General features: G+C 42.0%; 1 protein-coding gene across 1 annotated transcript; it reads left to right on the forward strand.

Annotated features, from left to right (window-relative positions):
- The first annotated feature begins 9,595 nt into the window (after nt 1-9,595).
- On the forward strand, nt 9,596-11,062 carry LOC138881278 (uncharacterized). The gene is made up of 2 exons (XM_070161493.1): nt 9,596-9,985; nt 10,049-11,062. The coding sequence occupies exons 1-2, from the start codon at nt 9,596-9,598 to the stop codon at nt 11,060-11,062; spliced, it is 1,404 nt and encodes a 467-aa protein (XP_070017594.1).
- Nucleotides 11,063-14,451: the final 3,389 nt, after the last annotated feature.

Here is a 14,451-nt window from a genome sequence, read left to right on the forward strand (position 1 = left end):
GTCAATAAGATCCTGTATGGCATGCCTTAACTTCCAACACTTCTCGGTATCGTGCCCGAGCATCCCTGAACAGTATTCACAACTGATTGAACGATCCAAATTCTGAGGCGGGGGATTTGGTTCCCGAGTATGGACGGGACTAACCAAACCCAATTGCCGCAGCTTGTGGAACACAGCGGTGTAGGTTTCTCCCAGTTCGGTGAAGGTTCTTTGCTTCCGCAACCTGTCATTTCTGGCATCTGGATTTCCCCGGAAACCTGCCCCTGAAGGATTTCTATATGCCCTTGGTGGAGGGTAAGTGTTTTGTGGTGGTGCATATATGTTCTGGGGAGCCGGTGCGCGCCATTGTGGGCGAACCGGAGGCTGAGTGTATACCTGGGCTTGGTGTACGGAACAATGTGGTTCTCGAGGTGGATAGAAATTTTGTGGTGGGTTGTATGGATAGTTTGACCTGTGAGGCCTGGGTTGGTTGTAGTGTGGCCTGCCAGCCCTGGACCAACTGCCTGCCTCGATCGTGGCAACCTCTTCTTTCTTTCTTCTTAGCGCACCTCCCGTGCCGCTTTGAATAGCCTGGGTCGTGGCCTTAAGTGCCGAATAGTTTAAGATCTTGTCCGACCTCAAACCTTCTTCTATCATGACCCCTATTTTGACTACCTCGTTGAAAGATTTTCCAACCGTTGTCACCAAGTGACCAAAGTAGGTTGGATCCAATGTCTGCAAAAAGTAGTCTACCATTTCTCCCTCTCTCATGGGAGGATCGACCCTAGCTGCTTGTTCTCTCCAACGGAACCCGAACTCGCGAAAACTTTCCCCGGGTTTCTTCCCAGTCCTCAATAACGTGAGACGGTCAGGGACTATCTCTAGATTGTACTGGAAATGACCTGCAAAAGCCTGTGCCAGATCATCCCACGTGTACCACCTGCTGAAATCCTGCCTGGTATACCATTCCAGCGCAGATCCGCTCAGACTTTGGCCGAAGTAAGCTATCAAAAGCTCATCCTTGCCTCCTGCCCCTCTCATTTTGCTACAGAACCCCCGCAAATGTGCCATGGGATCACCGTGCCCTTCATATAAATCAAACTTGGGCATCTTGAACCCAGCCGGGAGTTGGACATCTGGGAAAGGGCACAGATCTTTGTATGCCACGCTGACTTGATTGCCCAGCCCGTGCAAGTTTCTGAAGGATTGCTCCAGGCTTTTGAACTTTCTTAACACTTCATCCTGTTCTGGGGCCTTAACAGGCTTCTCAACCTCTGCCGGTACTTCCAAATGGGGATTGTAAACCTGTGGTTCCGGTGCGTGGAATGTAGGCTCAGGGGGATAGTACTGTGTATCGTGAGCCTGAAACAATGGCTCACTGGTCGTTCGCTGCAAAGGGGCTGATGCAGGTCCCACAAAAATGGGAATATTGGATGTTGGGAGAGGTTGGTGGGGTGGTGGAGCTTGGGAATCATGAGGGCTTCTCTCTTGATGATAGAGGGGGTTTGGGCGGCTTGTGGAAGGGCCAGAGTGAGGGTACTCCGGTACGTGTCCCAGTGTCTCAGGGCTCTTTTGCGTTTTGGCCAGGGCTAGCTGCATGGCATGCATCTCCAGTCCCATCCTCTCAATCTTTTCCATTGCCTCTTTTAGCAACTGGCTCATCGGCCTTTCTTCCTCATTACTATTCTCAGAAGTGGTCATGCTTGTTGCTACCGGTCCTTTGGATCTGGTTTGGTATGAATGTGTTGCCAGAATTCTTTAACAACTAACTGTCTGGTATCAGACAACAACAAACTTTGTTAGTGTTAGAGCTTAACAGATTTGATCATAACACATAGAGGATGCAATGCACCTAGGCAGTTGACCGTTTCTACATGCTTTGCTTCAAACCACATGCGTCATCCCGGTTTGTTCATTCGTCTCTTTTTTAGAGTATTATGCGAAACCCCGCGTTTTTATTTTATTTACATTTTCTTTTCTTTATTTAAAAAGCGGTCGAATCTTATGGGGATTGCCTACGTATCACGTCCCCGCGTGAATCAGACCAGGCGTAGTTCTGCCTTAAAGTAAAGACACATAGAAATTCTTCCGGAGTCACTTAATTTCATTATCAAAATTTGCTATTACACATTGCTTCAAACAACATAGCAACAGTACAGACTCCATGGTTCTTTGACCCTATTTGATTGAAGAAAAAATGGAAAACAACATATGGGAAAACATCAAAGCTTAACTAAAACAAGACTCGGCCAGAGGTTAATTTTCCAACTTAGGGACTCGCGAGGCATCGTTCGGCCTTTTCGCGGTTCTAGGTGCGAGATCCCTTTCGAGCTGCTCCAACTCGTGCATGGTCTGTTTGACATAACCCATCACTACTGGGAGAACGGTAACACAGGTCATGTTTTCACACCGTCGACACCTTCTGATGATGGCATGGGCAATGGCCCTGATCTTGTCTCTGGTTTTTTTCTTCTCTATGAGTAGGTGTCTTATCTGATCACTGCACGTCTTGAATACCTGTGAGTCCTGTATATGCTGATCCCTCAGCTGTCGCACTTCTTCCTTCATTTGGGCCAACAAGTCGTAACAGTATCTACTCTCCGATTGGAAATCCCCGGCCTGCTTAACTGCTTTAAACTCGAGTGTAGCCATCTCCCTCTTTATTTTGGCCACAGTCTTCTCGTGGTCACGTTTCAATTGGTTCAAACACCGGCGATGCTTATCTACTCTTGTTCCCCACCGTGCCTTGAACTCTGTCATGACCTTTTCGGATTCTTCTAACCTGTCTCGCCATTCCGCGATCTCCCTTTTCAAACCCTTTATCAACCGCTGGTCTGATCGACTTCTGGGCTGCTCGTCGAGAGACAATCTCAATTTTTGGATTTGGGCCTTAAGCTCTTCGTTCTCTTGGATCAATCTATTCTTTTCGCTTCGATCCGCCGCGACTTGTACGCTATTATCGAATTTCAGACTATCCATTTGTAGCTTCAAATCGCCAATCTCTGCCCGATAACCCTTCTCTTTTGCTAACCAGTTCCATTGCCCTTGGGATGATTCTACGAAATCTTTGAGATGCGGCCTCTTAGCCGGTCTTTCGTAGGACAGGCTACCTCTAAACCAAGCGTGATATTCTGGGGCGACTTCCCCTTGTGCCGTATTAATCACACAAGTGTTTGCTGTCAGATGTTGGCATTCACTCCATATTTGGCGGACTTCTTCTTCAGGGAAATGACCGTTCGGACTGATTTCAATCACTTGGGTACTCAAATCTTCATCTTTCGGTACCACTTGGTACCTCCCAAGTTGCCTCAAAACCCGATATGGTGCATAGGGTTGGATACTTTTCAGTCCCATCAACAGAAAGTGAGGCCGGGTTGCCGGCATGTATATGATTTCCTCGATAGGTGACCATCCGAGCGTCCACTGGACTTGGCTGGCAGTGAGAGTTCGGAGAAATGCGGTCCATGATGTGACTCCCTTAGGTAAATTGAGCCCTTTGATTCTCGTGTAGAATTCTCCAATACAAGTTTTTTCTGGCGAACCATAACCCAAAAGTGAGGAGCGATGGCATAAATGATCGGTCATCCACATTTGCAACAGTAGGTTACATCCTTCGAAAAAGTCGCCCCTGGCTCGACAAGCAGTGAGAGCCCGGAAAATGTCAGCCATAATCATAGGCGCCAGAGTACTTTTATCTTGGGTAAGCAAAGTATTGACAACCCCGGCTATCCTTAGATCAATGTTTCCATCTTTCCTAGGGAACACTATAAGTCCCAGAAAGGCTGTCATAAAAGCCACTAGCCTGTGTTCGTCCCACTTTTGTCGGTTGCCTCTACTGCATAGCTTGAAATCCGGCTTATTGAACCCGCCCATGTGACCGTATCTAGCATATATGAGGTGGAGACTGCAGAATCCTTTGGCAAGATCTGGATGGTGGAATGTCCGAGGTATTTTTAGGAAATCCAGAAACCTGTGTACCGTGACAGCTCTAGGTGCAATTAAGTATTTGAATCTAAAAGGGGCTTCATCAATCCCGATGTACCCTGCTATTTCTTCCAACGTCGGGGTGAGCTCGAAGTCCGAAAAATGGAACACGTTGTGTGCGGAATCCCAACAAGTGACCAATGATCTGATGATATCACCCCGAGGCTGAATGTTTAGTAGGTCCGGGAGACCTTTCAGATATTTCCTTACTTTGTCTTGCCCTTCTTTGCCTAAGTCGTTCCACCATAACCGCAACTCAAACGGGATCCTGGTCATTATTGAAAAGGGTTCGTTTTGTACCGTGCTCATCCTGCACATTTATTGGGGTGATTATGCCTAAGTGAATAATAAAAAATAATAAAAAAAAAAAAAAAAAAAAAAATAATAAAACTTTATTTAGACGTCTACTTTTATAAAACTTTATGAAAAACCCTGCACATTTATTACTTTCATGACTTTTGGCAAAACCAGTAATTTTGCCACAAATAAAGGCGTATTTTTATATTTGTATATATATATGTAGAGATATATATATATATCAAAAATAAGACTCTTTTCCATCTTCATTTTTGCGACAGGACAAACCATATATATATATATTTAAAAGTATATAAAAGTAGAACGACGACCCCTTTTTTCTTCTTTTCTATTTTTCCTTTGCAATTAATTAAAATAAAACTAATAAGACATTTTCCTTTCATTTTCTCAAAATTTCAGCAGAGTTTTGACTGTATTTTGGCATTGGCTTTTTTTTTTTCAAAAATAAACAATTAACTCCTTAACCGCTATTCCTTCCCCTTTTTTTCGATTTCCATTATTCAAACACTGGTCAGCATGCGGGCTTGAGACAAATAGATGCACGGAAAACAAATGGGATGCATTAGGATGGTCCTTTCATACCAGGTTGCTAGTCCTAGACGGACCCAACCCCTGTGTTGAGTCCCCTAAGTCATATGCAACATGATGCAAATAAGCGCTCCTACTAGGGATCCGGCATGAAGTCACGTTATTCTATGTTCAAAACCTGGGTCAGTGTTCTAGACAGTGTACCCGAGCAGACAACTCGGGCCGAGGAGGGGCAACTTACCGGGAACCAAAAGGCCGTCCGGCTTCGTAACTTATCCGTCCTCTTTCTTATTTCGGGTATTGACACTAACAGAATAGGGAGTCTCGACCAGCGAGCTTCTCCCCGGAGGTAAGAAGAGAAGGGTTTCGGCACAGTTTATATATACAGTCCAAATAATATCAAAGCAGTAAAAGCAGCATTTAGCACATTAGGCTCAAACACGTAAAAAACCAGATAATAAATAAAGCCAAATAATAACAATTATTTTAAGCTCGAATTCTTAACCCTGAACCAGTGGTTCTGGGTTACATATCCCCAGCAGAGTCGCCAGAGCTGTCACACCTCCTTTTTACGCGCCCGCGGGGGCGCAGGGGAGTTTTTTCCAATTAAAGGACAATCGAAACGGGATTGGTTTAATTATTCAGAGTCGCCACTTGGGAGATTTAGGGTGTCCCAAGTCACCAATTTTAATCCCGAATCGAGGAAAAGAATGACTCTATATTATGGTCTGCGTACCAGAAATCCGGATAAGGAATTCTGTTAACCCGGGAGAAGGTGTTAGGCATTCCCGAGTTCCGTGGTTCTAGCACGGTCGCTCAACTGTTATATTCGGCTTGATTATCTGATTTTATACAAGTGTGAACTTATGTGCAAAATTTAACTTTTAACCGCTTTTATCATTTACTGTTTTTATCAAGAATTGCAACGTTGTGAAAATGTATCTCGAACCGCGTTACAATCAATGTACCCGTGGTCGTCGACACACTTTGACTCCGTTGAGATTTGGATTTGGGTCACATCAATGTGCACCCGAGTTTAAGGAAATTAAATTATTAAAGGCGCGCCTAAAGCGACTAGCGTATTTATTTTGGGTAGGACCGTGGAATTTTACTAAACGGTCCATCCCGAAGCCTAAACAATTTTTAAAGCAATATTTATTGAGGGCCCCGCAATTTGTATTTTTATTTGGCGAGGCTCACCTCGTTCTTTATTTCTAATGAATTTGCAACGTCATGGACATGCATCTCGAACCACGTCACAGTCAATGTACCCGTGATTAGAGAGGCATTTCGAATCCGTCGAGATTTGGATTTGGGTCACATAAATGTGCACCCGAGTTTAAGAAGGTAAAGTTTATTAAAGCGTATCCTAAAGAGACTAACGTGTTGTCATTTTAGGAAGGTTGTGAGATTTGCTAAACAACCCGTCCGGGAAACTAAATGCTTCAATGATTTACATTTAACAAGGGCCCCGCATCTGCGTGTTTTGTTTATTTTCATCGAGGCTCATCTCGTTCTTATTTTAAAAGGATATCCTATAGCAACTACGTTTCTTGTCGTGTTCGTCTCTATCAATTGAAAACGGTAGACAGTCCTAATTAATTACATGATTGCGAGTTTACTTATAACAGGATTTAAAATGCTTTTACAGAATAATAAAATGTGACTGCGATTATGGATAACTAGCCGAAAATTATGGGCCCAAACCTAGCTCATGCGAGATGGCCAGACTTAGGCCCCCTTTTTCGATATGGGCCTAACTGATTTGTTTCGATTTGGGCTCGGCCTTCATGAGATTGAGGCCTAGGACTGATTCTTTGTTCTGTGAAATGAGTTTATCAATTTATATGGGACAATCTGGCAAAAGGAGAAAGAATTTTAACTAAAGTGGATAGTTTTCCTATTTGGCTTACATTAGAGAATATATTACACCCTCAGACTAAGTCTAAAGGTACAACTTATTACACTGGGAATGTTTTTTTTCACCTAACAGCACACATACATGACTAGCATGCATTAACCTGCATTGATACACTAAGCATGTAGGCTACTTCTATTATCCAAACAAAAATGTAACTACTATATACTACATGACATTTAACACAACAGTCCACGTGTATATAAACAATCTGCAGGTCCTCTCTTTTGCATTTATGTTCAAACTCTCAGTTACATTAGTGGTATCGATTGTGTACCTGGTAAGGAGGACAAAGAAGAAAGGAATGATCAGCTAAGCAATATGCAGTGAATACAGCAACAGCAGATAACACCAACAACACAGCAACAACAACCAGCCACAATGATGAAGCTCACAAGTGGTCGAGCAACAAACAAGCAGTCCCAGAAACAGAATGATGAACCAACAGAAAACCAGAGTATTCAATATAACAGCACCAGCAGTTCAACAATCACAAACAGCTCGGCAAATAACCAACAACAATTAGCAAAGACAGCTTGGCTAACTTGAACTCCTAAGCAGTTTTCAGACAGTGTTTTGTTACAATATTCTGAAATTTTCTTTTTGTTTTTTTTTTCTTTCTCTCCAGACTCAAAAATGTCCAGCCTAAGACCCTTAAACTTCAGCCCCTGTTTTAGTTATCAAATGGCCTATTTATAGGCCAAATGCACCATTACAGCTGAGCTGCCCTGCCTGCCAATTGGCAGAATGCCCATACTCTTTAAGCCCATGCTCAGCATGCTTGGTGTCAGCTCCCTTTATTCCCCACGCCTGGTTTTGTTTAATCCAGAATTATGGGCTCATTTGTTTATTCATTTTGAGCCCCCATACCCTTGTGTCTTGTTCCCCCATTGGTATTAGTTTAATCCTAAGTTAGTACCCTTTTTGTCAGCTCACTTAAACTAATTACTTCTGTTCTTTTTAAACACCCCAGAATACCCCCGTTAACCTTGATTATTACTGCCCCTGCCTATTGCAGCATTAGGGCATTTTTGCACTGATGAAAACTCGAACTCAGGACTGCCTAGACTGAACCCTTTTAGTCATTTTTATAATGCCAACAGACCATTTCAAACATTACTAGGTCATCCAGCCAGTGTCCGAGTTTAATTAGTTATGTGAAACTCCTAGCTCCTTCGATCCATTAGTTATAGAAAACTAATCGACGACATTTATCGAGTCGACTATACTAATTATAGCAGGTAATAATCAGTCGCTCATATAAACAACACGTTCGGGGACCTAAAGGGTATCAGACAACTTTTATTAAATTACTGGGCCTATATGAATTAGTTCCTTTGACGATTAATCTAACTGACGATCATGTTTATCACAGAGTGTATTCAGAACAAACAGAAGACAATCGACCAAATAAAGGGTCTTTAACAGAGATGAAAGAAATCTGGAAGAAGTAACAAAATAACAAACAAACACAAAGAGATATGCTGACAACTTATTTGGAAATAAAACAAAAGAACGGAAAACTTACCAAAATGTTTAAACCAAACAGACCCAAATCAAACTCGACTTCGAACCTTTGAGGCCGAACAAACCTTAATCAGGGTGTTCTCACATGAGAACACCTTGGTTAAGGTCTATTAGACCTCAAACCTATGTCAAAACTGGCCGGGTTCCCCAGGTGCATGTGCTTCAGAAGTCTGGATTTCCAGATCTGGATTTTTGGGAGTTGTGGGTGGATTCGGACCAAACCAAGCTTGGTTTGGTCACGAGGAAGGTCAGGAGAGTGTCTAGCATGAAGATGGGGTGGTTTGGCATAGGTCCAGGTTCGACTCAAATCTTCAAACGAAGATTCGAGACGAACGGAAGTGATTCGAGGCTTGTGGTTAGTGGATTCGTGTTCAGGATGGTCGGGTGCATCGGGGGTGTTATTTTGGTGGTCATCGGAACTGTGGTTGCCAGGCTTATGGTGGGAAACCTAGGCTGCTAGGGTTTGAGAGGAAAGGGAGCCTGGGGAAGATGGTGAATAGTGGCCGAGGGGGGGGTGTGGCTTGGGGCGTGGGGTAAGGGGGTTAGGTTTATATATGTATTGAGGGTTTAGATCCTGGCCATTGGATCAATTGAGATCAAGGGCCAGGATCTAACCATTGAGGAGGGACGACGTCGTTCGGGAGATGATAGTGGGTTATGACCGGGTAGGGGATTGGATCGGGTCATGTTGACGGGTTTAGAGGAAGGCCTGGATCCGTTGGATCAATGGGAATGAACGGCCCAGATTAACTTGCCTGAAACGACGTCGTTTCGACTTAGCAGGGGCTGTATTGGACCGTTTGATTGCCATGAATCAACGGCTCAGATTGAGGCGCTGATACGACGTCGTTTGGGACGTGTCCGGGCAGCCTGTGTTTGGACTGGATCTGTGTCCTGGTCTTGGGCCTATTTTGTTTCATTTCTTGGCCCAAACCGATTTTCCCTACTCTTTTGCTTTTGTTTTCTTTCTTATTATTTTTTCTTTTCTTTTAAACAAAATAAAAATAACAAATAATAAGGTAACGGATTTAAACAACAATGCAACATTTTAACACAATTATCACAAAAATATTTACGTAGGTTAGCTAAAAGCCTAGGGCGAACGGTGCACATATATATTTTTTGAATTTTCTTTTACTGACCGAATTATGGTTTAACCATCCTAATACATATATTTTGTATTTTGTTTGTTAATGATTAAATGCAAAAAAAAAGAATGGACAGATCCACAAGTGACTAACAACACATGAAAACTCGAACAATTGTACAACGAAGCCATTTGTCACTATTTTTATTTTCTTTTGGAGCGAATGTCCGTAAAGCAAAAATCACGTGCTTACAATGTCATATGTGATGGACCATTTGTTCCTACCAAAAATCTTGGCGACCCACCCAGTAGCCATTCCCAAGTCAAGGAAAGCATTCAACGATGCAGATATAAAGGCCATAGAGAAAAACTTTCATGCTAAAAAAATTCTGGTATGCGGTATTGGACCGGATGAATACAACATGATATCAGCATGTCAGTCAGCCAAAGAAATATTGGAAGCCCTGCAGACAGCTCATGAAGGAACAACACAGGTCAAACAATCCAAAATTGATATGCTCACAACTGAATACGAGCTCTTCAGGATGCAAGACAATGAATCTGTCAAAGAAATACATACCCGGTTCACCTCTATCATAAATAAGCTTCACTCCCTTGGTGAAACTATTCCAAGAAACAAGCTGGTTAGAAAGATCCTAAACGTGCTACCCAGTTCTTGGGAAAGAAAAGTGAATGCCATTACATAGGCAAAGGACTTGCAGGAGCTAACTATTGATGAACTTGTTGGCAATCTAAAAACATATGAGATGAAAAATAAGAAAGACAGTAAAAGAAAAGAGCCCAAGAAGGAGAAGAACCTGGTCCTCGAAACAGAAAACAACGAGTCAAATGGTGAAGATGGTGATATGGCATACCTAACAAGAAGATTCCAGAAGATGGTTCGCAAGAATGGAGGCATTCCAAAAAGGGGAAGTTCTAGCAAGCCAAAGAATTATGATCTCTGTTATAAATGTGGCAAGCCAGGACATTTCATCAAGGATTGCCCTTTCCTAAAGCAGGATCAGTACAAGAACAACTCTGACAAAGCAGCCAAAAGGAACCTAGTTCCTACCAGACGCTTCAACAGAGAAAACGTTGCTGACAATGTTGTGAGAGAAGCTCTTGCTGCATGGGGAGATTCATCAAGAAAATCTGGAGAAGATGATGAACCAGGTAACAGCTCTATGATGGCAGTAGAAAGTGAATCAACCGAGTATGATTCAATTTTTGCTTTTATGGCCCAGTCTGATGATGAAGATGATGATGATGAGGTAAATTTTCTAGATGTTCAAAGAAATCTGAAATCTTATTCGCCTAAGAAACTCATGTCCTTGGAAAATTTGCTAATTGACGCTTATCATAGTCTTGTAAATGACAGAGATGTCTTAATAGTTAAACTAGGAGAAGTAGAACAGTCTAGAGATGACCTAGTAATAGTTGCAGTCGATCTAAGAGAGTCAATTGAGAACCTGAAGAAAGAAAGAAATGTCTTAAAGAAAAGGATTGAAAATGTGGAACAAAAAAGAGATGACCTTCTAGTGGTAGTGATGGACTTAAAGGAAACCATTGGGAAACCCACAATGCAAAGTAGGGATGAAAATTATCAAAAAGGAAAGGAAGTTGCAAGCGAGGTACACAATAAGCTTGAAAATGAGCTAAAGAAAGTGCAGTTTAGTCTGTGTGCTGAGCTTGAGAAAACAAACAACTTCAGGAAGACCTAGATAAAGTAAAGAGTGATCTTGAAAAATCACTCAAATAGACCTGGTCCTTTGATGCTATCACTGCCATGTACTCCAATAATGGGGGAAACAAGTAGGGGATTGGGTTTCAAAGGGAAAAGATTCCTTACAACCCTATTGCAAGTATGTTACTGTACCTGACAATTGGCTTTGCACCCACTGCAATAATAATGGGCACCTTAAAGAAAATTGTAAGGCCAGATGTCGGTCACAACAGAAAAACAAAGCCTTTGCTGAAAAAGTAACTACTAGTAGAGAACCTGGTCCCTCATTTAAAAAAGTGCATAATGCCTGCATGGACCAAACGATCCCTTATTCACCCCTTTCCTTATTACAAGGGACCCAAATTGGCTTGGGTTCCTAAAGCTAACTCCTAATCTTCTTGTGTAAGGAACAATGAAAGGAAGCAACCTACAATGGTACATGGATAGTGGCTGCTCAAAGCATATGACTGGAAGTACAAATAATTTCCTTTCACTAAAGGCCCTGTAAGGAGGGAGTGTATCCTTTGGGAATGGCAAGAAGGGATACAATCTGGGAGTTAGAAGGATTGGGAAGTCTCTCTCTCACTCAATCAAAAATGTGTACTACGTGAACGGCTTGAAGTACAACTTACTAAGCGTTTCCCAAATTTGTGACAGGGGAAACAAGGTCGAGTTTGTGTCAAAAATCTGCACAGTGACGAACCTGGTTACAGGTGAGGTGGTGCTAGTGGCAAAAATATACAAGAATATCTATGTAGCTGGTTTTGAGTCATTGAAGAATGGCGATTTAAGTTTCCTAAGTGCTGTTGATGATAATATTGAGCTATGGCACATGATGCTAGGTCACGAAAGCTTCACGCTGTTGAACAAATTAGTAAGGAAGGACATGGTTTGTGGTCTGACCAAATCAAGCTTTAAGGATCACAAAGTGTGTGATGCATGTGTAAAAGGGAAGCAAGTTAGATCTTTGTTCAAACCCAAAAAAGAAGTCAACACCGCAAGGCCATTCGTTCTCCTTTACATGGATCTGTGTGGACCATGAGGGTGCCAAGCAGAGGAGGAAAAACGTACATCTTTGTAATAGTTGATGACTATTCAAGATTTACCTAGACCTTATTCCTTAGGACCAAGGATGTAACCTTGAAGTGTTTGTTGCCTTTGTCAAAAAGATCCAAGTGAAGATGGGTAATAAAGTAGCTTGCATCAGGTCTGATCATGGGACGGAGTTTGACAATGCCAAGTTCTATGAATTCTGCACTGAAAATGGCATAACTCACAATTTTTCTACTCCAAGAACACCTTAACAAATTGGTGTTGTAGAGAGGAAGAATAGAACTCTTGAAGACATGGCAAGAACAATGCTAATTGACAGTGGGATCGCAAAATATTTCTAGGCAGAAGCTGTCAATACTGTGTGATACTTGGTAAGCTGGTGCATGATCCGGTCCCTTTTGAATAAAACTCTATACAAATTACTGAATGGAAAGAAGCCCAAGCTGACACACCTAAGAACTTTTGGGTGTAAATGCTTTGTTCATAACAATGGAAAGAAAACTCCTGGGAAGTTTGATGCTAAAAGTGATGAAGGAATCTTCCTGGGATACTCATTTCAAAGCAAAGCTTACAAGGTCTACAACAAAAGGACTCAATGATAGAAGAAAGCATTCATGTGATATTTGATGTAGCTCACCTTTCATGTGAAAAGGAAAGACATGTTGATCAAGATGGAGAGCCCTTATCTGTGCCAGGTGAAGTAATTGACATAGCAAATGGAAAGGCAGACATAATGAGCCATGTCAAGGAATCCAGTGAAGATGATGCAAATACATCTCCATCAACTGGAGAGGAACCTGATCCCCCAATTACAACAACTGAAGTTGAAAACATATTTGTTGACGCAGTTCAAGGAACCCCACTCGGTGAAGCAAGAAACACTCAAGAATCCCAGTTAGATGTGCCTAGTGCCTCTACCAATGAGACTCGGGGTACCAAATTAGAGGTTCAAAAGTTCACATCCTCTTGACAACATAATCACTTCTGTGGACTCAGAAGTTCAAACCAAATCAAAATCAAGAAACTCACTTGCCTTCTCAGCTTTTCTTTCCCAAATAGAGCCCAAAAATATAAAGGAAGCGCTAAAAGATGCAGACTAGATCACAAGCTGCATCAATTTAAGAGGAACAAGGTATGACACCTGGTTCTTCGACCTGCTGATCTAACCATTATAGGAACTAGGTGAGTATTCAGAAACAAGCTTGATGAATTCGGAAATACAACAAGAAACAAGGCAAGACTTGTGGTTCAAGGCTATAATCAGGAAGAAGGAATTGATTATGATGAAACATTCGCTCCTGTAGCTTGAATGGAAGCCATTAGAATTCTGATTGCCTTTGCATCTCATATGGAGTTTACTATATTCCAAATATATGTCAAAAGTGCATTTCTAAATGGCTATCTAAAAGAAGAAATCTATGTCAAGAAGCCTCTTGGCTTTGAGTGTCACGAACACACTGATTATGTGTTTAAACTAGATAAGGCATTGTACGGGTTAAAACAGGCTCCCAAGGCTTGGTATGAAAAATTGTCAAAATTCCTTCTGGAAAATGGCTTTGCAAGTGTGAAGATTGACAATACTCTTTTCCTAAAGAAACGAGAGAGGAACCTACTCATTGTTCAGGTGTATGTCGATGATATCATATTTGGAGCCACAACTGACTCTCTTTGCGAATTTGCTAAACTCATGGGGAGTGAATTTGAGATGAGTATGATGGGAGAACTGAATTTCTTCCTAGGAATTCAAGTGAAGCAATCTAATAAGGGAACATTCATAAGTCAGTAAAAGTACATCAAGGAGCTACTGGAAAGGTTTGATATGGAAGCCTCAAAAGTTATTAACATGCCCATTGCAACACCTACTCGCCTAGACATGGATGAACCTAGTTCCCTTGTAAACCAGACCATGTATAGAGGAATCATAGGGTCACTATTGTATATCACTGCAAGCAGACCAGACATTGTTTTTAGTGTGGGTTTCTATGCAAGGTTTCAATCAAATCCAAAGGAATTTCATCTGAAGGCTACCAAGAAAATACTGACATATCTCAAAGAAACACATGACCTGGTCCTCTATTATTTTTCAGGAGACAATTTTGATCTTATTGGGTATGTTGACGCTGATTATGCTGGATATCTGGTGGACAGGAAAAGCACTTCTAGGATGGCACACTTCCTGGATTCCTGCTTAATCCCATGGGGTACAAGGAGGCAAAATTATGTGGCACTTTCAATTGCAGAAGCTGAATATGTAGCAGCTGCCTCTTGTTGTGCTCAACTTTTGTGGATCAAGCAACAATTGGAAGATTTTGGAGTATTCTCATATGGTGTGCC

The sequence above is a fragment of the Nicotiana sylvestris genome, chromosome 11 (genome assembly GCF_000393655.2).
Source record: "Nicotiana sylvestris chromosome 11, ASM39365v2, whole genome shotgun sequence".
NCBI lineage: Eukaryota > Viridiplantae > Streptophyta > Magnoliopsida > Solanales > Solanaceae > Nicotiana > Nicotiana sylvestris.

Bases quoted from the DNA above. Each gene is read 5' to 3' on its own strand.
- LOC138881278 (XM_070161493.1), top strand. From the start codon at position 9,596: ATGTCATATGTGATGGACCATTTGTTCCTACCAAAAATCTTGGCGACC. The intron at 9,986-10,048 runs GTTAGAAAGATC...GCCATTACATAG, and splicing joins CTATTCCAAGAAACAAGCTG to GCAAAGGACTTGCAGGAGCT.